This window comes from Porites lutea, chromosome 13, assembly GCF_958299795.1.
Source record: "Porites lutea chromosome 13, jaPorLute2.1, whole genome shotgun sequence".
NCBI classification, from domain to species: domain Eukaryota; kingdom Metazoa; phylum Cnidaria; class Anthozoa; order Scleractinia; family Poritidae; genus Porites; species Porites lutea.
The window spans coordinates 7280396-7303552 of record NC_133213.1 but is presented as its reverse complement, the minus strand read 5'-3'; the positions used below and the strand labels follow the sequence as shown (position 1 = coordinate 7303552).

The window sequence follows — 23157 nt, the reverse complement described above, 5'->3', positions numbered from 1 at the left end:
ACGTTAGCGATCATGATTCACAATTCTGTATTCTAACCGGAAAACAAAGGCTGATCTTTCCGATATCAGTTGGGATTGCAATGTGCAAAATAACGCAAATCGATCTTTCTTCACTTTTTATAACAAGCTACACAAAACTTTAAACAAACGTGCTCCTATCATAACTCTATCCCGTCACAGCGCAAAACAAATCTCAAAGCCTTGAGTCACGCAGGGGATAAGGAAATCAATCAAGGTGAAAAACAATCTTTACTACTCAGGTGATAAAGATTTACATAAAACCTACAGAAATAAAATTTCAACTCTCTCACGACAAAGTAAGCAACTGTACTACCATGCCTATTTTAACGAAAATTTGAAAAATATGAAAAGCACATGGGCTGGCATTAATCTCCTAATAAACTGAACTAACAAAAAATCTAAGGCCATTTCGTCAATTTTATCCGCCGACAGTAATGAATATATTAATGATCCCACCAAAATTTCTAATGTTCTCAACATCCATTTTTTTTTTTGTTATTCGCAAATTGGCATCAAAAATACCACCTACTAATTGTCATTTTACAGAGTATCTACCCGGTAATTACAGCGAGTCTTTCTTTTTCAATCCAGTGGCTGCCCTCGAAATTGAAAACGGAATAGTTTCCATGCTTCTAAATAAAGCACACGGATTATACTGTTGCCCAACCAGAATCTTGAGCTCTGCTAAGCACATTTTGTCGAAACCTCTTGCAGAAACTATGAATATGTCAGTCACTATGGGACAATACCCGAAAAAGGTAAAGCACGCTAAGGCCATTCTTCTTTAAAAATGCGATGGCGAAACTGATCCTGGGAACTATAGATCGATTTCTCTTTTATCTAATTTTAGTCGTATATTTGAGAAAGTGATGTTTAAACTTCTCAAAGCTTTTCTTGATAAACATGACGTTTTTTTCAAAGTGCAATACGGTTTTCGTGATAAACATTCCTATGGGGCTTTTTTGCGGACTAAATTTCGAACGTGAATACATCAATGTTTTGTTAAATTCATTATTGTTATGCGTAATAAAACAAATTGGAAAATGACATAAATCAATTTCGACCGGGGTACATCAAATTCGAATGCTATGCATCGATGTTGTTTAGCATAAATCGCTTTTCCGAATCATTCGAGCGTGACCGTATACAACTAAAAGATGTTCAATAAAACTAAAAGATGAGGAAGCTGAAACAGAAATGACCGGACGTCCGTTAGACGAAGCTCATACGTGGGTGACATTACGTAACTAAAAGATGTTCCATAAAACTAAAAGATGAGGAAGCGGAAATAGAAATGACCGGAAGTCACATAAAAGAAGAGGCCCCGGGAACTAACACTTCCAATATGGCGGAAATAAAGACAGATGATTAGGTGAACCACACACGTTTGAAAAGCATTATGCAGGGTGCACGTATTTGGTTGCCCAACATCGAAGGATTTTTTACGTCTTTGGGTAGGCTACTGGAAAGTGCAGAAGGGCAAAGAAACACTGCGTCGTACGACTCTGCTGAATTTTTTAGTCGCCGTTTGCGAGAAAACGAAAGAACTCTTGTCACTTTGGCTCTAAGAATAGAAGAAGCCTTCCCAAATGAAGTTGAGGTGATCTCTGATCTAAACGAACTTGTTTTTATTATGAACGAACTTTCAAGGGACTTTGACAGAATTGTAGAGGACTCGGAACGTTCTACGTTTAGTGCACCAGCGTCCCTAGACGACCGTCTTTCAGCTGTGGCGAGGAACGGTTTAGTTGGCAGACCAAGGCTACAGATCTTACTGGAACAGCTGCAAACTCTGCACGATGACGCCAGTTTTCGTTGGGCTGATATCGGAAGAATTCTTGGAATCTCCGAGAGAACTTTGCGCCGTCGAAGACATGAATTTGGGTTGCCAGTTGGTGTGGGGGAGGATTTCAGTGATGTTTCCAACGATGACCTTGACGAGCACGTAAGGGAAATTCTTGAAGTGACACCAAGCGCTGGTCAACGCCTGGTTGAAGGGGGCTTGAGGCAGAGAGGCTTACGAATCCAGCGCCATCGTATTCAGGAGTCTATTCGAAGAGTGGATCCGGTTGTTAGCACTTTAAGAGCAGCACAGCAGATAATTCGTAGAGTGTACAGTGTGCCATGCCCCAATTCGTTATGGTAAAGTAAAAGAATAGATTACCTCTTTTATAACGAGTCTCTGTTTCACGGGGTCTCCTTGTTTAACAGGCCCCCTTTCACAATATACCCACCCCTCTTTTCAAAACAGTCAGGCACTTTATTATTTCTCTAAGGGCAACACCCGCCGGAGAGGAGGACTCCCATTTAAAAAAGGGGGGGTTCTCTTCATACTTTTTAGGGTTTAAAAATGCGGGTTTGGTACCTCTCAGGGTGTTCAGCCTCAAACGGTCCATTAAGAGAGCTTTTGCAGTATCTTTTAGGGTATTGAGCCGAAAAAAAAAATGACAGTTAGGAGATAATGTGTTGTTTCAGAATTGTTACCTCTTAGGGGTGAAAAACATTTCAAGCTACGCACACAAATCAGGATCCTGGTACCTCTAAGGGGTTCTTTTAAAAATTTCCGACGAGCACTCCTGTTCTTTTTATATGAGAGTCCTCCCTCCTCTCTCAGCAGCAACACTGGTGTTAAATCCGTGATACAAGAGAGGCGAGGCTGTAATTTTGATGCATGAGCATTAATGCCAATTCAAATTCTGATATATCTCATGCTTTGAAATACCTCCCCCAATTCTATTTGGACTCCTCACTAGTCACCCTAACCCAGCTTCCCAGCCCCCATCTTCCCCCGATATTATGCTGAAAATTCCTGACTATCATACCTGTTATTCATGGTCAACAAATGCCTCTTGTTGTTGTCATGATTATTACTATTTTATTTGTTGTTGTTGTTGTCGTTGTTGTTGTTATTATTATTATTATTATTATTATTATTATTATTATTATTATTATTATTTATCATTACCAATATTACTCATGTAGGCAGATTTTTAAACTTTTTTTACCTATTTTAACCAAACCTACATGTGATAGTGCAGTGTAACAATCTCTGTTGTGTCCAACAGGCACATTGATGGCAATCACAAACTAATCCAGCCATACCGAATTGTCATTCATGGTGGTTTAGATGGTTTTTCAAGAATGATAGTATTCCTACATGCATCAACCAATAACAGGGCTTCAACTGTACTGCAGTATTTCCAGTCAGCTGTTGAGCACTACAATTTACCATCAAGAGTTCGCAGTGATCTTGGGATGGAAAACATAGAAGTTGCTCGCTTCATGCTGCAAGAAAGAGGTTTAAATAGAGGCAGCCACATCACTGGAAAATCCGTTCATAACCAAAGAATAGAGCGACTCTGGTGTGATGTCAACAGGGTTATTGTGAGCCGCTTTTTGAACATTTTCCTCTTCCTTGAGCAGAGTGGAATTTTAGATCCAACAGACGAGGTGCATCTGTTTTGTCTTCATCTTGTCTACATTCCACTGATTAATAATGCAATCAACCAATTTATCGGTCAGTGGAATAATCATCCTGTAAGCACACAATGCAATTTCTCTCCCAATCAGCTCTGGATACAAGGAATGTTAAATTCCAGAAATTCTGGATATCAGGTTGTGACAGATGTGACTGCCAGAGAGGCTGTTAATTTTGACCATTATGGGATCGATGAAGAAGGGCCTGTACCTGATGTGCAGAGTGACTATGCAGTTTCGGTACCTGACACAATTACTACTCTGACACATAACCAGGAATTGTCACTGCAAGAAGCTAGAGATGCAGTCTTCCAAACTGGTGATCATGATGGAATCATAGCCTACCAAGTGGTATTGCAGATTGCTTCTTTTTATTTAAACTGCTGTTCATGATTTATAGTATTGACTTCATGTACATGGAATATGAACTCTAAATACAGTTACTATAAGTTGTTTACTATTAAACTTGAGATCTAGCCTTGATTTGCAGTCACTCAAAGCTGTGGCAACATTGCATGCGTAATGGCTATTGCAGAGAAGTTTATACTCTTATCAATGAGCTCTTGTAAGCTCTTATTGTTACTGTTGAGTTTGTCATGCTGTTAACGAAACAGTCAATTTCCTGAGTAACTTGAAACTTGAACTTTGAACATGGAACATTTTCTACTATAAGTAACCTACATAGAATGGAAAATTTTCTTGTTTTATATGAAGGGTCCACTGGCACATTTTCCTTGACCATAGCTTAGGAAATTAATAAATTGATATTTTGCATTAATTTGAGCAGTAGAAATTTCTAGCACCAAAGGAGCAAAGACATTCCCGTAAACATAAAATCATGGGTAATTGTAACAATTACATAGATTTTTTTCCTTAAAACCTCAAGTTATGCCCTTTCATTCAATCAAACTCTCTTATTTAATTCCTTAGTGATTATGATTCATGTGCTCTGTTCTTCATGTCCTATGCAATATGCAGAAAAAATGGTTTGTGGGTCCAAGAATAACACAACTGTTAACTGAACTTAATATACCAGTAAGTAAGGAGCATCCTTTCATGCCTATATCTTGCCAAAACCAAGTTTGCCATATGAAATACTCTTATTAAGGTAATCCTTGAATACACTGTAATCGTTGTGCACTACTGGGATAGAAAGTTCCAGAGTGCAAGTGCTGGACTCTGCCAAAACTTTGCTGGGATGATTTTCAAGGTACTTCACGAGTAACTTGGTGGTTACATCTGGGGGTAGTGATGGACATCCAGTCCAAAATAGTACCATGTCTTCTAATGTTTCATTGTTATCAGCACCATCTGTTGTTGAAACAAATAATTTCAGTAAGATTTTCTTGTTTGTGACCCAGCTAACCAGGGAAGTGCACTGTATTCATAATTTAACTGCCTTCCAATTTTGGGGGAATTTGTTTCTCATGTAAATACATTATCAATTTTCTTTACAAGTCCTTGATCCCATGTAAATCATACTTTTCTTTCTTATGAGCCTCTTCACTAAATCACTAAACTACAGTCTGTATCATTGTAGAAAACCATCAACATTTACACCAACAGAGAATCCCAATACAGTTATCACTGAGTATGACAACCATCATCATCACCATCATCAATTTTAGCTAAGTGTCAGGGTTATTAGGTTATTGTATAAAGATAGTCATACTGTTAGGATCACCTTTCTCATGTAATTCATCTATATATTGGAGAAAAAACTGTTGAGCTGCTTGGTTTACAGGATCAGCAGTTTCTCTCCACTCCAAATGTAACTTGAGCATCATAATATCAATTTTGCCAGTGTGTGGAGGAAACACACGTTGCTGAACGTCAGGAAGTTTCCCAAGTAAATCGAGGAGAGTTGTTTGTGACACTTTAACAGAAGCCAGTCCCTTCCTCAAGTCATCTGAGGCAGGGATGCGCTTTGTGGTGACTTCATACAACAAAATGCACTCATATGCTAGGTGTCTTCTCTCCTCTGTTACACTTATATGAGGGTAGCCAGCAGATGTCAGCAGCTCTGAGATATTCATGGAGCTTGATGGATTGGTGAAATCTGCCAAAGATTCTTTTTTGCATTGAAGAAGCTGTTCACAGAGAAACATTAAATAAACAAACATTACCATAACTGCACTAAAAGTTTAGTGCATGAAAAGTATTACAAATATTGTAAAAATTGGACTTTGTTGCAAAATGATACATTACAGACAAATCCTGGCATTCGTTTACTGTGTGCAAGACTGTTCTTTGAATACAAGTACCGGTAATAGGATTCTCTTAATGGGCATCTTGCTTCTTCCGACACTAACTATGACACATTGCACCTTATTTTATGTACACCTTGTTTTGACTAATGAAGTCACCAAAGACAATATGAACCTAAACACCCAACATGACCTTGCTATCTATTATAAAATCTAGAGCTGAATGTTTTTGCAACCATGAATATTTTTAAAATGAAACAAACCTGGGTGAGCTTTTCTTTTAAATCTGGATCTGGAATGTCTTCCAAAGTAATATATTCCACTGCTGAATCTCGACTTCCAGTGCTTATATATGAGACTACAGCTCGAGAAATTCCTGAGACACCATTGCAGTCATTCAAGATGGCATGAAGAATCATTTTGCCTGCAAGGATGAACAAACCACCTGACAAAACATCATAATTGTGGATCGGTACTAGGTGCCCTGGTAGTCCTTCAAAAACATTGATAGCTCCACCTGGTCCTTGTTTCAATCTTTCCATCAACAGATGGAAAAATACCCTTGATACGCCACCTGCATCAATTCCAACCTCGTCTACACATTCAACGCACAAACGTTTGGTTATGTCAAAACTGGGGTTTTTATATTTTCTGAGCATCTGCTTCAAAATATCTGTGTTCCTGTCCACTACTACATCAAGATCACAGCCAAATGGCTTCACAGCCTTCTTAGTAAATGCTTTGAGAGACTTTGCTGGAACCTTTGCATTCGCCATTGCTGCTAAGGGTGTATCCCAAAGCCACTCCTCATCTTCTTTGGTACTTTCAGTAGCTACACAAGTGATACCTATCAAAGAAAAAAGGCTTTAAATGACAGTTTTTCCTCTATATCCACCTGCTTGCTTATGCACCAAATGCCTAATGTCTTGTTAAAAGAAATCTGACCTACCAGACAATTTTGCGAGCGTATGGTCTTAATGATGATGCTATTGCTTTCTTACAATCATACTTGACTGACTGTCAGCAAAGGGTCAAGTTTCATGGGAAATTCTCTGAATGGTGTCCAGTCAAATGCGGCGTACCTCAAGGTAGTCTACTTGGACCCCTGTTATTAAACATTTTTCTAAATGACCTAAACTTTGCTGGACAATCTCATCTTTACGTCTATATGCTGATGATACTACAACTTATGCATCTAATCGTGACATCATCACCCTGGAAATCTCTTTAAACCAGGACCTTAACATTCTGGTCACCTGGTTTTCTCAAAATTATCTGATTGTCAACAGTATCAAAACTCAAGGTATGATACTTGGTAGTCACACTCATTGGTGATACTAAGGTGGAATTGACAAACTCTCTTAAAATTCTTGGGGTGACTATTGATAACAAATTGACTTACTGTAAACATATATCCAACATGCTCAAGAAAGTCTATGCCAAGATTGGTGCTCTAAGATTTCTCAAAAGACTGATGCCTCATAACATGTCCCTATCACTTTGCAAGGCCTACCTGCTTCCTCATTTGGAATACTTCAGTCTACTACTTATTGGAATAAATAAAACATTGAGCTCTAAACCAGAGTCAGCCAACAAATATGCACTTAAAACTCTATTAAATCTAGGTAATAATCTTGACTATGATACTATATTATCCTTGAGTGATATGCAGTCTCTTGAACATAGACGCTATTATAGTTCTCTTGTTTTATTATACAAATGCATGCACTCTTATGGTCCACAATACATCAAGAACTTTTTTTCACACTCGTCATACAAAATATAATTTAAGAAGTAGGGGCATTAATCTGGAACAACCTGGCTATAATAATAAATTCTTTCATAATTCGTTTACCTATAAAGTTAGTCGCCTATGGAATAAACTACCTGCATATATTAAAACATCAAGTAAATTTAGTGACTTCAGTAGTTACCTAAAGGCTTTTGACTTCAGCAAATTAGGGTCCAGCTGTCATTGTAACTCTTGTATATAGATTTTTTTAATTAGTATTTATTTTCCATTTGTTTCCTAATAGTACATGTATTTCCTACCTTTCTCTAGTACCTTAAGTAATTTTAGTATCTACAATTGGATTCTATTTACATTTTTTGCACACTTATTGCTCTGTTCTTGATATATTTTTAATATATTTTACTTAGTTTTACTTATAGATAGTTTTATAGTCTTATGTTTTAAACATGAGCCTCTGGCTCGGGCAAAAAATAAATAAATAATTTATGACCTTCTACATCATTTATATTAAACTGAAAGAAAAATACTGAAAGTTAACTAGGCAAATGACACCACATACACTGTTTTATGCCTTGACACTGGGTGATGAGCTAGGATGGTCAACTGATAGTGACACATTACAGTTTTCATAAAATTGGCAATTAAGATGGAGAAAGACAAAAGAAGCAAACCAAATTATCAGAAATATTGCTAAATATTATTCATCTGATGTATCCCAACATTATTTACCCTAGTGAAATACATACAAACACACCTGTATGATTTTCGTCAAGAAGTATGTTGATGGCTCTCCCAAATCTGAACCAGCACTTTCCAGAGCCTGTTCAATTCGCTCCTGCTTTAAGTTAGGAAACATTTCTACCAGGACATCCAATTCCCTCCTTTTGGTCAATTCATTTGATGCTTCAGACTGACTCATGATATTTGTGGTATCTACATTACTAGAAGGTTGGTAAACATCAGAGGATGGCATCTTTTCTACCACAAGCAAATCTACATCAGTTTGCTGTAAGCTTGATGGTGGAGCAACGTCTTCATCTGTACAACTGGGACCTGGTTCAACAATAGGATTTAAGACAGGGAGCAATGTACTTCCTTCCAAGTAATCCCTGATGTCCTTGTCACTAGAAACCTGACTGTCATCATCTTCACTCTGAAATAATATTATATACTTATATTAAAAACAATTATTTAGATGCTAGAAAAATAGTAGTTTGATCTTTAAAAGACTTCATAACACATTAAATGGATGTTAGAACTTTAAGCTGGCCAAGAGGGAGCATTGCGTTCATTCATCTTTCATACAGTATTCATAGGAATGAAAAGTCAAGGAACCTTTGTTAGAGAGAGTAGCATGTTATCCCTTGCCATGTATTATAGAGAGAGTATAATTAATTGTTTACCAGATAGCAAGGAAGATCAGACAAAAAGAAAGAGATGCTCATAAAATATTTCCATTCCCAGGAGAAGTGCCACAATATTTATATCATGCCAAATACGGTAAAGAAAGCTGCTGTGTACTGTATACTGTATTTCTGCATGATACGACAAAAAGTAAACATTTCAGTTGCTAAAAATTATTAAGCAATCACCTCTTTAGAACTCAGAACTTCCAATGCTCGTATATACAAGGGTCCCTGCCCAGATATGTGTCTTATTACACGGGCATTCCTCTCTTGGCCTCTTGGTACTTGCACAGGCACAATATGGGAGCCAGAGCTCTTTACAAATTCAAACCTAATCAAAAAATTATAAAAGAAACTACTCAACCAGAGTGAAACAGTTTGATCACTCTCATATTTTCTCTCGTAATACCGGATAGCTAAGAAGCAGAATATATGGTTTATTATTTAGTTGTCCTGTTAAATAATCTGCGTTATTATATGGCTAGCTCCATTAGTGGGCAAGATGATCGAATCCTGCACTGTGATTGGCTACTTGAGGGGGCAAGATGGAACTAGGTTGCCCGCTTGGGACTACCCGCTGTGTCCCGCAAGAAAAATTTCCCTGAAAGTCATATAATAAATCCTTTATTGACCAAGCTTGTTCGGTCAAGGTGGCTGGATATTGGCCAAGTTCTTTTTTTGGCTCGAGCTCCATAAACACGCAAAAAAAGAACCTGGCCAATATCCAGGCATCTTGACCAAACAAGCTCAGTCAATAACCCATATTTCTTCTGCACAATTAGCAAGAACTGGGCTTTTTTTACAATTACTCGCTATTTTTTAAAGTTTGTTTTGTACTGTAGTTTCAAACGCCCCTCCTGTGATATCAACAATAGATGGAGGCCCTGGCCTAGATAGTTATGAAGTAACCCATAAATAAGTCTTCAAACTTAACCTCATGAATATGGAGGTGCATCACTTACCCAATGTCATTTTGATCCGGGCGTTCAAGAGCTTCTTTAAATAACGAGGCCAGTTCAGAGTAAAGACGTGCCTCACTCCAGTTTTTATCTAGTCGAAAGGCGTCAATGTACAGTCCTCGCTGGACTAAATTTCCCTTAGTGGCGCCTCGCGGGTCAGGTAGTAAACAGATATCTTTATAAACGTACTCGGTTGGGTTTTCGCCTCTTGCATTTGCGGTATAATTATTTCTTCTTCCTCTCGTTGGGCACCTGCTGACGTTCCTTTGTACTGGGCTGTAGTTCTGTCTCGGATTGTAGGCCGTCGAGGCTACAACCCTCGTTGAAGTAGCACTACGATTAGGAATTCCCCGGCGATGCCTCGGTATCTGAAACCTTGCATTAATTTCTTCCTCAGCGGAGGAAAATTCCGCACTGCTACTGTTCTCCGCCCTATTTGGGTTTCCCGATTGCGTCTGTAAATTAGTTACGGCATGTAAGACGGTGCGAACAAAATCTTGGACAGATTTAGATCTCGTGTTGTTTTCTGAGCTACTCTCCCGGTCCGCCATGTTGGTTAGAGAGAACAAACATTGGCGAAAGCGCGGGAAAACTAACGTCATTTGGACCGGACTTTATCACTTCCTGTTTCCGGTCATTTCTATTTCCGCTTCCTCATCTTTTAGTTTTATTGAACATCTTTTAGTTGCATACGGTCACGCTCGAATGATTCGGAAAAGCGATTTATGCTAAACAACATCGATGTATAGCATTCGAACTTGATGTACCCCGGTCGAAATTGATTTATGTTATTTTCCAATTTGTATTATTACGCATAACAATAATGAATTTAACAAAACATTGATGTATTCACGTTCGAAATTTTGTCCGCAAAAAAGCCCCATACATTCCACACAGCACGCCATTGTTGATATTGTAAATACCATACAAAGCAACATGGACAAGCAACCAGTTACACGTGGAATTTTATAGATCTTGAAAAAGCTTTTGATACAGTAGACCACTCAGTTTTATTAAATAAATTATACCATTATGGAATTCGAGGAACTATCAATGACTGGCTTTCGTCTTACTTATCCGGGCATACTCCAATTACTGAAGTAAATTCATGCATATCCAGAAAACAAATAGTCCCATGTGGAGTTCCCCAGGATTCTGTGTTAAGCCCTCTGCTGTTCTTACTATACATAAAGGATATTTTCAATTCTTCAAAAAAAGTTTGACTTTTATTTATTTGCTGACGATACGAATATGCGTTTTGCTGATGAAAACTTAAAGTCCCTGAAGACGAATATCAACAGAGAACTTAAATTATTTTGTCAATGCTTGGATGCAAATAAATTAACTGTGAATGTAAAAAGTCAAATTACCGTAAAATTCCCAAAATAAGCCCCGGGGCTTATATTTTTCAAAGGCCCTTTTTGAGGGGCTTATTTTTGGAAGAGCTTATATTCAGAGGAGCTTATCTACGGAGGGAAATTTGCGTTTCAAAATCGATTGGGCTAACCATATAGTTGGAAGTAAATTTACCGTTTTTGCTTTGTTTTACTTTGTATTTGAGGGCAATTTCCAAGTACAAGCCCCCGGAGGGGGCTTATATTTGGAGGGGCGATTTAACGGAGGGTTTTTGCGTTACCGGATTGGGGGGCTTATATTTGGAGGGGCTTATACATGGAGGGGCTTATTTTCGGAATTTTACGGTACGTTATTTTTCGGCCCCGTCAGAAGAAACTCAATTATCACATTACTTTAAGGTATTAGAAGTGCTATAAAGTCAAAAAATGATCATGCTTATAAAATCGCTTATTTGAAATGTACTCTCAACCTGAACTCAAATTCCAAAAATGAAGCATTTTCGTTTAATATAAGCCGAGAAAACGAAGGCCAAAGTTGGTATCTAAGAGCGCTTTTTTGGAAATATTTAAAGTCAGAGGGCTGAAATCCGACGCGATACTTTCCGTTGTTGACAGAAATGTTGCAATTTTCACAACCCGACACGCGACAACACGTTGTCATTTTCAAGTCATCCAGGGCAAATTATAGCAAAATTCGCTTACATTCTGCTTCCCCAAATGAAGTACGATTGTTTTGATATTTCTAAATCATGTCTTTGGTTGTAAAAAGCCTTCTAGAGACAGATTAGATATATGATCCTTGCAAGGTCGATGACAGATGATCTATTATTCAAATTAACACGTTGCTAAGGCTAAAACATCTTTTACGACGCCATATTGAGAGCACGTCACGCACCGACTTCAAACAAAGATTTTCGTGTATTCTCGCCACTTTTCGTGCTACAATCGGGTCAGTGTCAAAACAAACATTAAGGTGGCTCGACTGGATTTTTTGGGGTTGATACCTCCCCAGTTTGAGCATCAACTACGTCGGCATGAGTAAAGATATGGAAAAAAGGCTACCACGGCTGTATTATATAAAGATGAAAATTTCTTATGCTCTGGGTTTTATTGTAATCGGAGTCGCCGTTATCTTTGTGTTTCTCTGTACCAGGAGTTTTTTTTCCCAGATTTTGTGTTTACAAGTGCGCGTCCTCATTATTCACTAGCATTGTTTTCAAGTTTCATATGCACGTGCACATTTAGCAAAAAATTTGCATCAAAAAGGACCCTCGGTTAAATCTCCGGGATATGCTAATTACTGGGTAAAGAGTTTAGTGATACATTATTATACAGAGCAACTCTTTTTGAGAGTTTCTGTGATGTTATAACCCGAGTTAGATAATTAAGTATTGCAACCTACACAATGAGCCGTGACGTTCACCGTTTCGGCTCTCACTGCTATCTATGACGACAAGCCAATTATTTGCATATTCCGAATATTTCTTCGGAAAGTAATCGGGAGTTCTTTTTGATGCTCATTTATATGTTTTGCTAGTTGTGCACGTGCACATGGAACTTCAAAACAATGCCAGTAAATAATGAGGGCGCTCACTTGTAAACACAAAATCTGGGGGAAAAATTGACTATATTTGAGGCCCTATTTAAAAGCCTTCCCTGTTTTCAATGTTCTTGAAACTTGCAGGGAATATTTCTTGACGATTGATCTCGGGATTGTCGAATTTATAAAAAAATTTATCGAGCGGTTTTTGGAAAAATGCGAAATTTTTAGGCATGGACCAAATTACGTATGATATCTCAAAAAACTTTACCCCGGAAAATATCTACAATAACTTCATCAGATGTAGTTCAATTCACTCCCACAATACCAGAGCCTCCACGCCGGAAAATGTTTATATCAATTGTATTCGCGCTCGAACCAACTTAGTAATTCTATTGCAATTTGTGGAGCAAAAGTATGGAACTGCCTTCCACTTGGAATATACGCAGAGTCCCAAGAACTTTTTTTTTCTTCAACTAACTTCTTATATTACAAAGTATATATAATAAGTTTTTCTTTCAGTCATATTTCTAGGAGCAATGTTAGTTTTTGTTCTTATTTCTGACAACCCGCTTCGATTAGCTATGCTAACTGCGGGTTGTCAATGTTTGAAATATGTTTCTTCTGAAAACGAAATAAAATATTGTTGTTGTTGTTGTTGATGAATTTGCTGGTCCCGTAAAGAAGATCCCGTAACAGGGCCCTCGAGACAAATTTAAAAAATTGCGCAATTACATAAAACCCTTAGTACCCATAGACGGTTTACAAAAGCAGATATAAGTAATTATAACTACGCTCACACTAATTTGTGCACTAAACAAAAAAGGCCTACTCTGGGACCTTAAGTCGCCTAAAGTCGCCCAAAGTCGCCTTAAGTCGCCTAAAATCGCCTTAAGTTGCCTAAAATCGCCTTAAGTCGCCTAAAGTCGCCTTAAGTCACTGAATCATTCAAATCTTAACGAGGTTCAAATTGTCTTGCAGTTATTACTTTTTTAGCTTTCTATTTCCAGAATGCATGATTTCTCATAAAGTGTATAATAACCCGTGTTCAATAATATTAGCCACAGACCCAACCCACCCCCCACAAAAAAACTCCCACGGTGACTTAAGACCCATTAATTTCTTCTCCAGCCCTCTAATTTATACATTTAATTACTTTACACAATTTACTACACGTAATAATTAGTCGTAAGCAATACAAGAATAATCATTCCTGTATTGTTTATGCAAAAATGACAACATATAGTACACAACTTTATCCAGTCACTTGTACAGGTATTTTATTAATTTCATCCGGGAGGTTTGTCTCATATTTCTCAGTAAAAATATTGTTTAAAAAGGCATTCAAAGGTTCAAGTTCTAGCTAAACTACATTAAACAGTGTTCAAAGAGAGTAGACAGAGTAGTGTCCAGGCAATAGCCCTGGGGTACTGGATTTTATGATTGGGCTAGTGAACTGCGTTTTTAACTTGCCTGGCTGGCAAGTAAAGTTTTTTAGGGAATTCAGATTACAGAAGAACTGTAATCAGTCCCATTCATAAAAAAAATTGGGGTAAGTCAAAATGGCTTTCAGGCTAGTGTATGCTAGGCAAGCTGTAAAGCCGACTTTCTTTGCACCCTGAACAAAATATAGTTAAAACTCTTTTCTACTGCTTTGTGAGAGTCCAACATTGAAAGACATTTCAAGTAACTAAGATCAATACAGGTAGGTTGAAGGGAGAGAAAAAAACAATTATTGCCGCCACAACATTAATCTAAATTTTCTGGTAGTTAATACAAGTCTAAAGGTCAATCGAAAAAAGTGTCCATGTAAATTACCGACCCAGATTTTAAGAGCAACTAATGATAAGTTTTTTCTCCAGCACACAACCTCTGATCTGTATTTACCGTCGAATTATATCCATCTATCATTGACAGAAACACAATCACTCTTATAAACTTGAACACTTAGCTTAGCTTGTACAGTCGTCTCTTTAGGTCTTCCCTTCCAGACAGAAATTCAAGCTTTGTACATCGAAGGTGCGTAATACTGCTCTTTGTTTATGTTGTCGTGATTGCCCCCTGCCAAACGATTTGATGTAATCGATCATTATTGATGAAGAACGTAGAAAAGCGAAATAATACTGTTCTTTCCTCCACGTTATGGCCGCCCAGAAAGTAGTGTGTTTTGATCACGTGACTAACTGGTCTGGAGGCGGGGAGAGGGCGGGACCGAGAAACCATGGAAATTAGCTTGCGACTGCAGTGGAATTCTGGGAGAAGCAAAATGGCGGATAGAATGTTGTACCTCGCGTTTTCGTATAAAGATCTCCTTTTAAATGGAAATTTCTGACATAATAATGGAAACGTTTACACTTGGTACTGCCATCGGTTTAAACATGACGCATAATGCTTCCTTTTGTGCTGAGAGCGTAAACGCTGCCGCGTGGAAGAGACCGAGAGAGGTTGGTTGAAGCTAAGCTTAGTTGTTTACGTTTCTGCTGGTGCATAAATGCACTCATGAAATCAACCCGACTGGAAAGTTTCCAGAGAGACCATGGATAAGAGAGTACGGTTCACTAGCGAAGCAAGTATTTGGAAGTGTTTTGTTTGACTGAGACAGGAAAAGAGCAATATATATACGGCGAGAACTACAAACTTTTTGTTTTGAATTCAATTGGAAAAACATCCTCTTAGCCAAGCGTGTGGGGACAAACATTGGCAGAGCAACTGCCAAGACATACAATGGGGATCGTCATTTCCATAATGTGCGATATCGATAAGTGATTTTAGATGTTTTAAATTAATTACTTAAATGTTTGTTGTCAAATTATGAAAAAAAGACACTTCAATATAAAGTTTTTGCTACAAACCAGCTCACAGTATGTTACAGAGATGTATTGAAATACTCTACTTTTATGGTTTTATTTTTTGGAAAAAGAAATGCAGGAAACACTGTTTTTTTGTCCCTTATATTATGAAATAATGCATTTAAAGACCAAGAGAAAATTTACCCTTTTGGTTGCTTCTAACTCAGATTTTGTCTCTGCTAATGTAATACTAAACCAACACCCTTGATATTAGCCTGTGCCACAGATGGAACTAAACTCCGGGTTAAGTCCATCTGCAAAACAGTGGCAAAATCCTAGTTCTGGGCCCCCTGTGTGTGTATCAGGATTAGAGAACATGCCAGGACTGGACTGTTAAAAATGCCATTGGCCATTTGCCAATCATGTTGAAGGGGAACTCAAAAGGCTGGTAATTCATTTAGTGCATCAGGGCCCAGAACAAGGATATTAGAGCTGCTTCACGAATGTTACTAACCACGGTTAGAATACACCTGCAACACAAGCTACCTTGATATTTAATGTTCAAAATATTAGGTAGCTGAGATTGTTGAAAATTGGGAAGACTAATGTAGATGTCTTCAAGACTGAATTAACTTATGCTACAACATTGTGTCCCTAGAGAGGTATTGTTATCAGATTTTGATTTTGTATATGCTGTAGTTCATTTTTATTTCAGTTAATTTTTTTTTTTCCATCGTTTCTGGGTATGGTTATGTATGCTAATGAATTTAAAACAAAGGGAAACCAAAAATTAACTGGAATTAAAAATTAACTGCAAGATATTGACACTAACATGTAACTCACCTAAATGTCACCTTTTTCTCCTTAAGTCGCCTAAAGTCGCCTTAAATCGCCTAAAGTCGCCTTAAATCGCCTTAAGTCGCGCAACATTTTGACCAAATTTTCCTAAAGTCGCCTTAAATCGCCTTAAGTCGCCTAAAATTACGGCGACTTAAGGTCCCAGAGTAGGCCTCAAAAAAAACCTGATTTTCACGATTGAGTAAAACGGAGTCAAATGAAACGTTCTTGAATTATTCCATGGAGTTTATGACTCCGCTTACTGCTCCAATTCTTTATTTTCGGCAGCTCCAACTGCAACTCCCTCGCTAGCGCAAATCAACCTTTTAAATACATCTTAGTTTGCAAGGCGTCGTCGTGTGAACCAACTCGGGTGAAGTGAAAAGCCTAAGACAAAGGACGCGTTACAAAAATGTACGTGTATGTCACACGAGTCAGTCTATCACGCTAGGTTTGAATAATATGTACTGCTCCTAGCTACATGCATATGGCGTCATCCAAGGGTGGATTGTTCATTCATTTATTTATTTACATTTATTTATTTACCTATTTAAGAATAATGATAATAATTATAAAGAAGAAACATTTATATACCGCCAATTCCTTTAAGTTCATTAGCACTTCGCAATCAAATGATGAGTGGTTAAAAGCAATGAATAATTAAATGTGTAATAATAAATTTACATGTTAAAAAGCTAGTAGTATTGTTTTTTCAGGTGGGACACTTGACGTGGCTGTACACCAGATAGCCGATAGTGGTACAATAAAAGAGATTTACAAGATCACCGGGGGCTCTCATGGTGGCCTAAAAGTCAACCAGGGGTTTAAAGAGTTATTGATTGAGCTAATGGGGGAAGAAAATGTTGTGACTTACGAAAGAGAAAACCCATGTGATTGGCTTGCTCTGATGAATGATTTTGAAGGCAAAAAGCAGGGCTTTCGGGTTAGCAGAGAAAGAGGTATAAGTATTCGCCTGCCCGCTAGTTTTAGATACTTGACAAGTAGGATCAACTCCTCTGTTCTACAGAGCTATGGGTCGACAAAAATTAATTTTCGCAACGAGTATATGAAGTTAGCTCCGGACGTGGTGAAAGGTTTGTTTAGACCCGTTTTGTCTGAAATCAAGAATCACCTTAAAGGGTTGCTGCAAAGACCGCAGCTTTCAAGAGTGAAAACCATGTTTCTTGTTGGGGGATTTTCTGATTCTGAATTACTTCGACAAGAAATAGGTAACGAGTTTTCCGACAGGTACCTAATTCTTGCTCCTCGTAATGCTGGTATAGCAGTTCTCAAAGGAGCCGTGATGTTTGGTAAGAACCCAGCTAAAATTGCAGAAAGAGTGGTAAGCATGACATACGGTGCAGATTGCTCTCGAAAATTTGATAAAAGCATTCACCCTGAGGAAAAACGGTTCATTGTTGATGGTCGTAAAATGTGCAAAGACTTATTTAACCTTTTTGTCAAAGAAGACGAAGTCGCAAGACTCGGAGGGGAGGTAAAAAAAATGTACGTCCCTCTTCGTGCACACGACACTCTGATATCTTTTGGATTCTATGTTGCCACCAATCCTAACACAAAATTTATCACTGACGAAGGGGTGACCAAGATTGGAAGCGTCAATGTTGAGTCACCAGATATATCTCGTGGCCGAGACAGAGATATTGAAGTTTGTATGCACTTTGGGGGGACGGAAATCGTGGCCACAGCAGTAGATGTGACAAGTGGAAACAAAGCCGAAACGAGCCTAAACTTTTTTCATAAGTAGTAGAGTATCAACAACCCTTTTCGTTACTGTGTACTTACGGGTATTAGATGTACAGGCTACGGCCGTTGGTTTGATATTGTTCAAAATATGAATGCCTGCCAAAGATTCTTTACAAAGTAAAAGGAACTCAAACTATCTAAATGGATACATATGGTACGCCAAATTCAACAACAATTACAACGACGAACGCGCAAATCTAAACGAATAAAGAATTTGAACTTGACAAATCAAGAGTCTTCTTATACGATTTTATCGAGTTTTTTAAGTGATAATTTTAGCTGATTTCACGATTATTCTATAGCCTTATCCTTTGTCGTTGGGTATTCTTAGTTCAGAGGGTGCAGGAACCGTCCTAGCTCATGCGTTTTTCGGATGTGCATTTTTATGCATTTTGGCAAGAGAACTACATTTAAATGTACAATTATTAAAAAGGATTATGAAACGTAGATTTTCGCGAAAACGCATTTGACAAGAGTTCTCCTGTGTCTTTCTGCAAGTACCGTCATCACAAAAGAAACAAAGGAACCAAACAGTAGAGTTCTCCTGGGGCCTTTATTTGTTGGCTTCACACTAGAAGCGAAGTTAGTTTTAAGTAAGCACCTGATTCAAGTGCACTTGGAAGTCTTTTAAGACTTCCATGGTTTCACACTTGCTGACAAAGCATATTACGTGAAGTAAAAGCTGTCAATCTCTCCGTTCATTAGAATCTTGGAACCGCTGCCTGTGCACATCGTGTACGTGGCCTCCATTTCTTATCGGTCAAGTGTGTTCTCAAGTGTGGTGTAGCCCATACTTGGTGGCGAACTTCGGCTTCTTTGAATTACGAACGTTTCCATGGTTACCAAGTAAAGTTGAAGTAGGTACATTTTACCCCTTCACACTCAGTGGCTTCAAAGTACACTAACATTATACTTGTAGCTCTAGTGTGAAGTCAGCAATTGTTTGGCTGTATTGTTTTTTTGTTGTTGTTGTACGCAATCTGTGCCTTGGTACCTACAGAAGGACGGTTTATTGAAAACACAGGTCAAGCGTTGTAGGTGGACAAGTAAAATACGTTCTCTTCTGTTTATATACAAGTATCTAGGCGTCCATAACCCGACTAAGCATATAACAAAGCCACTGGAAGCGGGGAAATATAACAAAACGTACTAACGAAAACGAAAACAAACGGAACGAGCCGTCCCCAAAATTGACGGTGATTTCGTCTTTTATTGATCCTATTCGTATCTTTTATTGTACATATTTCACCTTTTATTAACCACGTTCAATTTTAATAATTTTCATTATTTTATTAACATTTTTTACACGGCCCCATAAGCTATATTAGCTTTGAAACCCACCGTGTTTAAATAAAAGATGTTGTTGTTGTTGTTGTTGTTGAAACTATATTGCTGGACATGTGACAATCGAATACCATGCGTATATGTGGACGAAGAGCTTTTGATGCCTGTAATGTTGTAAAGAAAAGGAAGCGGAGTAGATTTTATAAAATTAAAGTACTGTAAAAGGGTTTTTTTTTTAAATAAATATACTTTCTAGAATCATTTAGAGAATGTGTTTGTTATAATTATTATGTAAAGTAAGGTATTTATACCATTCTATACATGAGTACATACTAAGGCCTGAGCCAAACGTCGAGCTTTTCACGAGACAAACCAACCTTAGTGATTTAAAAAGATCGTGCACACCTACACGATAAAAGGCGTCAAAGTGAAGCCACCCCCTGTCCCAGGAGGCGAAATAATGGGGGTAGATGAGAATATCTGTGTTTCCGACCTTGAAGAGGGCAATCAGCACAAGTTCTTGGGTGTCTTAGAGACGGTAAGGCAAGAGGAGAGGATGTCGTTGGAACGCGCAACTAAGGAGTTTCTTCGCAGAATGTCTATCATTTGGTCAAGTTCCTTGTCTGATCACAACCGTGTAACAGTCTCGAACCAATTTGCATTACCAGTGTTAGGCTACCTAATGTGGACACAACAATGGCCGGTGACAGAGCTTGAAAAGTTAGATAGAGAAGCTCGCAAGATATTTGTTGAGAATGGTGGGAAACATCCCAGCGGTTTAACTGCCATTCTACAACTTTCCTGGCAAAATTACACTCTTTAAAAATTTTTGAAATAATTATGCAGAAATATGCCATGTTTATTTTTTGTTGTTGTTGTTTTGCGGAATATTTTGGGTTTCCTGAGACCGAGACTTTTTTTTCCTGAAAGTTTAATTTTTGCCCTTTCCTTTGAGGTATAGCTTTATCTGGAACTGTAAATAACAGCAGAGATACAATTTTTTAAAGTTGCATGGTCAAAAATATAATAGATACTAACAATAGATTGAGACTCTTTTCAGTCTAAGCTATTGCCCTGATGTGACTAGAGTAGTTTGTAATATTTTCACTGTTAGAATAACAACACAATCGAAACAAGTGATTAAGTCATACAAGAGTAACAGGTTCTTTATCTGTTGTTACTTGTAGAGAGGGTGGTGTACTGGTTTTCTTGGAAAATGCACCAATTGCTACCCTGGAAATGACAGGAAAAATGAAGGTGCGTTTCTTTACCAAAATCCAAGATCAGACCAAAAATTCGCATCAATAGGATTTTTCGTGAAGAAAAGAAACGATGTACCCGAAAAAAGATTATATTATTGTCCTTCATTTCCATAGAAACGACCCACAATATCGACAATGCTGCAATACAAGTTTGCAAAATATTCCTCACCAATAACACTACAACATAAGGTTTGCCTTTCTCCCAAACCAAGCTCCGTGTCTCTGTGTTGTGTACTTGTGAAGTAAAGCTAATGCCGTCTGTCATTTGATCTACTGCTACACAAGAGTGAGCCTTGGGGTACAGATTAGACACACCCGTCCAGTGCCATCTGAAACAAAAAGATACGCAAGACTGGTGATATGGAGGGCTTTTTAACTAGAGCGTAATGCCATTAACTTAAAATACCGCTTTGAAATGTTTTAAAAGAAATTGGTCCTAGAACATGAAGGAATAACCAAGACTAAAAAGCTCACTTCGAATTATAGTACATATTCTGTCTGATCGATATAGTTCAGTTTTTTTTAAAAAAAGAAGGTAGCATGTATTTCCCAACGACACTTAGAAAAAATACATATAAAAGAGCAATCATGGTACCTTCCATGAAGTTGTAGCTTCTGGCTCATAGCTTCAGTGCGCTAGTCTAAAGTTGCGTACGAGTGATGGACGGTGTTGTTGAAAGTGTTGATTTCAGACTGTTAAAATAAACCATCAAAAAGATTTTAAAAATTCATTTGGATTCTTTTGCTGGTTCTTCATAAACAGTAACCAGTCATTTATGTCTGGTTAAAATGCTGTTTCATTTTTTTTTTCAGAAAGTAGTATAAGGTCCTCTTAATTGACAAAAGTTTCTCGCAGACTAAGCGAAAAAGTCATAAAATACTTCAAGGTTTTTGGTTAACAGCATGATAGCTAACGTTACTGCACTTATCAATACGAGTGCTCGTCTGGGAAACCATCTCCAGAAGAAAGAGAAGAAGAAGACATGACCTTGGCGTCTTCTTTCTAAAATGTAACAAAAATTACTTGTGTGTTAAGAGCTGCGTGGATTTCTTTAAGCGCCACTTTCCAACTTGTAATTTTCTCATTAGATATTAACTGTTCAGCAACTAAAGACACTAACTACAAAACAAACACAGCTAAATAAGTGAGTAATTTGGTGCGAGGCTCCTTAAAGTTCAAATATTTATAGCTACATTTACACCTCATCATCACCCCTTTTTTGTCATGCTGGCGTCTATATAAGGTCATATCTTGTTTGAGGTGAGTCATTTTGTCGTCTAGCATTGACATTCCTTCATGATCGATTAGAAAAGAAATAGAAAAATACAATATAATTAACAAAAACAATCAAAAGGCAGTTTCCAAAGGGGTTAAGCTGAAGAGCCATGTCATGAGTAGGTGGAATATGATAGTCCAGGAGAGGGAAAAGTTCTGAATAGAACTGCGGATAACAGTCGCCCCAGGTAAGGGAATCCGAATTCCGGAATCCAGAACAAATTTGCATGTGGAATCCGGAATCCGGGAAATATTTTTCTATACCATTAAGGTGTGTACCGCTGCCATTTTCCGAGTGCCAAAGACTTTTCTAATATATTTTCATTTCTAATTCAGCTTTCCCGTTTGAATAAAGTTGATGGACAACCTACGAAAGACTAGTCTGCTCCACAGCCGTTCTTTGTGTCGTCGTCTCCCAATAAGGAGGAGCGTTGCGTGTCGACACAAAGACCGGCTGGGGAGCAGACTACCGAAAGACGTAACTGTATTTTCATCAAACTCGTTTCTTCCCCGCACCTGCCAGTTCCTTCGCCGAAAAGGAAGGCAAAGATTTGTTGGTGTATTCTTTTAGAAATATGCACTATGGGGTGAAAGAACGCTCCGTAAAATGTTCCGTTCGATGCCTAATAATGTATTAACAGACAGAAAATTTGTTTTAATTTGTTTTAAATACATTGGAGAAAAAAATTATTCAGGAAGAACTTTTCTTGTTTTTTTTTTTTCTCTTTTTCGTTGTTAATGTTGTTGTTGTTGCGCAACGAAAAAATTAAACCTTTCACAAATTTAGTGCCAAATTTAACGGTATTAATTTCACTTGTAAGTCAGCCATCTCAATCTGAACAGAGAAGAAGAGAGAAAAAAAAAATAGAAAAGTTTCGTGACGTAATTTTTCAGCCTTTTCGTTAAATTATAGCATGCATTTTTCGTGATATCGATTGAAATAGTAGTGGCAAAAACGTCTCTTTTATTATCATGAAATAATCTACCGATTTAATAGCGCTTTTCACTATTACTAAAAATAGGTTTTGTCACCTTAGACCCTCCGCGCGCTACTCCAAGGCTTTGTATGGCAAACATACGTTTCCGACATGAAAATTGTTCTTAAAATTCGCAGTGAGCGTTTTTAAAATGTTTTTTTGAGCTTAATTCCAATATATAAAAGGCACTACTGCTATAGGGAGCAAAACCTGGTCCAGTAACTCAAATAAATGGTTAAAATCAAAAATA

General features: G+C 37.8%; 3 protein-coding genes across 4 annotated transcripts in view; 2 read left to right on the top strand and 1 right to left on the bottom strand.

Moving 5' to 3' along the window:
• The window catches only part of LOC140922924 (heat shock 70 kDa protein 12A-like), a 53544-nt gene extending 33802 nt beyond the window's left edge, over positions 1 to 19742 (top strand). Inside the window, exon 5 of the mRNA XM_073372972.1 lies at positions 17061 to 19742. Coding sequence (XP_073229073.1) covers positions 17061 to 18109 — 1049 coding nt within the window. The 3' untranslated portion in view covers positions 18110 to 19742. The remainder of the gene's footprint in view (positions 1 to 17060) is intronic.
• LOC140922925 (uncharacterized) lies at positions 1289 to 3891 on the top strand. 2 transcript variants are annotated; one of them, XM_073372974.1, is made up of 2 exons: positions 1289 to 2163; positions 3198 to 3891. In XM_073372974.1, the coding sequence occupies exons 1-2, from the start codon at positions 1421 to 1423 to the stop codon at positions 3889 to 3891; spliced, it is 1437 nt and encodes a 478-aa protein (XP_073229075.1). In that variant the 5' UTR covers positions 1289 to 1420. The 2 variants fall into 2 exon arrangements, with proteins under 2 accessions (XP_073229075.1, XP_073229074.1); XM_073372973.1 differs by having other exon boundaries at positions 3087 to 3891.
• On the bottom strand, positions 4389 to 9956 carry LOC140922926 (G2/M phase-specific E3 ubiquitin-protein ligase-like). Its single transcript, XM_073372975.1, has 6 exons — positions 9827 to 9956; positions 9051 to 9195; positions 8213 to 8611; positions 5969 to 6552; positions 5183 to 5588; positions 4389 to 4809 (listed from the first exon to the last, which is right to left on the bottom strand). Exons 4-6 carry the CDS (start codon positions 6479 to 6481, stop codon positions 4559 to 4561), a joined length of 1170 nt encoding a protein of 389 aa, XP_073229076.1. The 5' UTR covers positions 6482 to 6552; positions 8213 to 8611; positions 9051 to 9195; positions 9827 to 9956; the 3' UTR covers positions 4389 to 4558.
• Positions 19743 to 23157: the final 3415 nt, after the last annotated feature.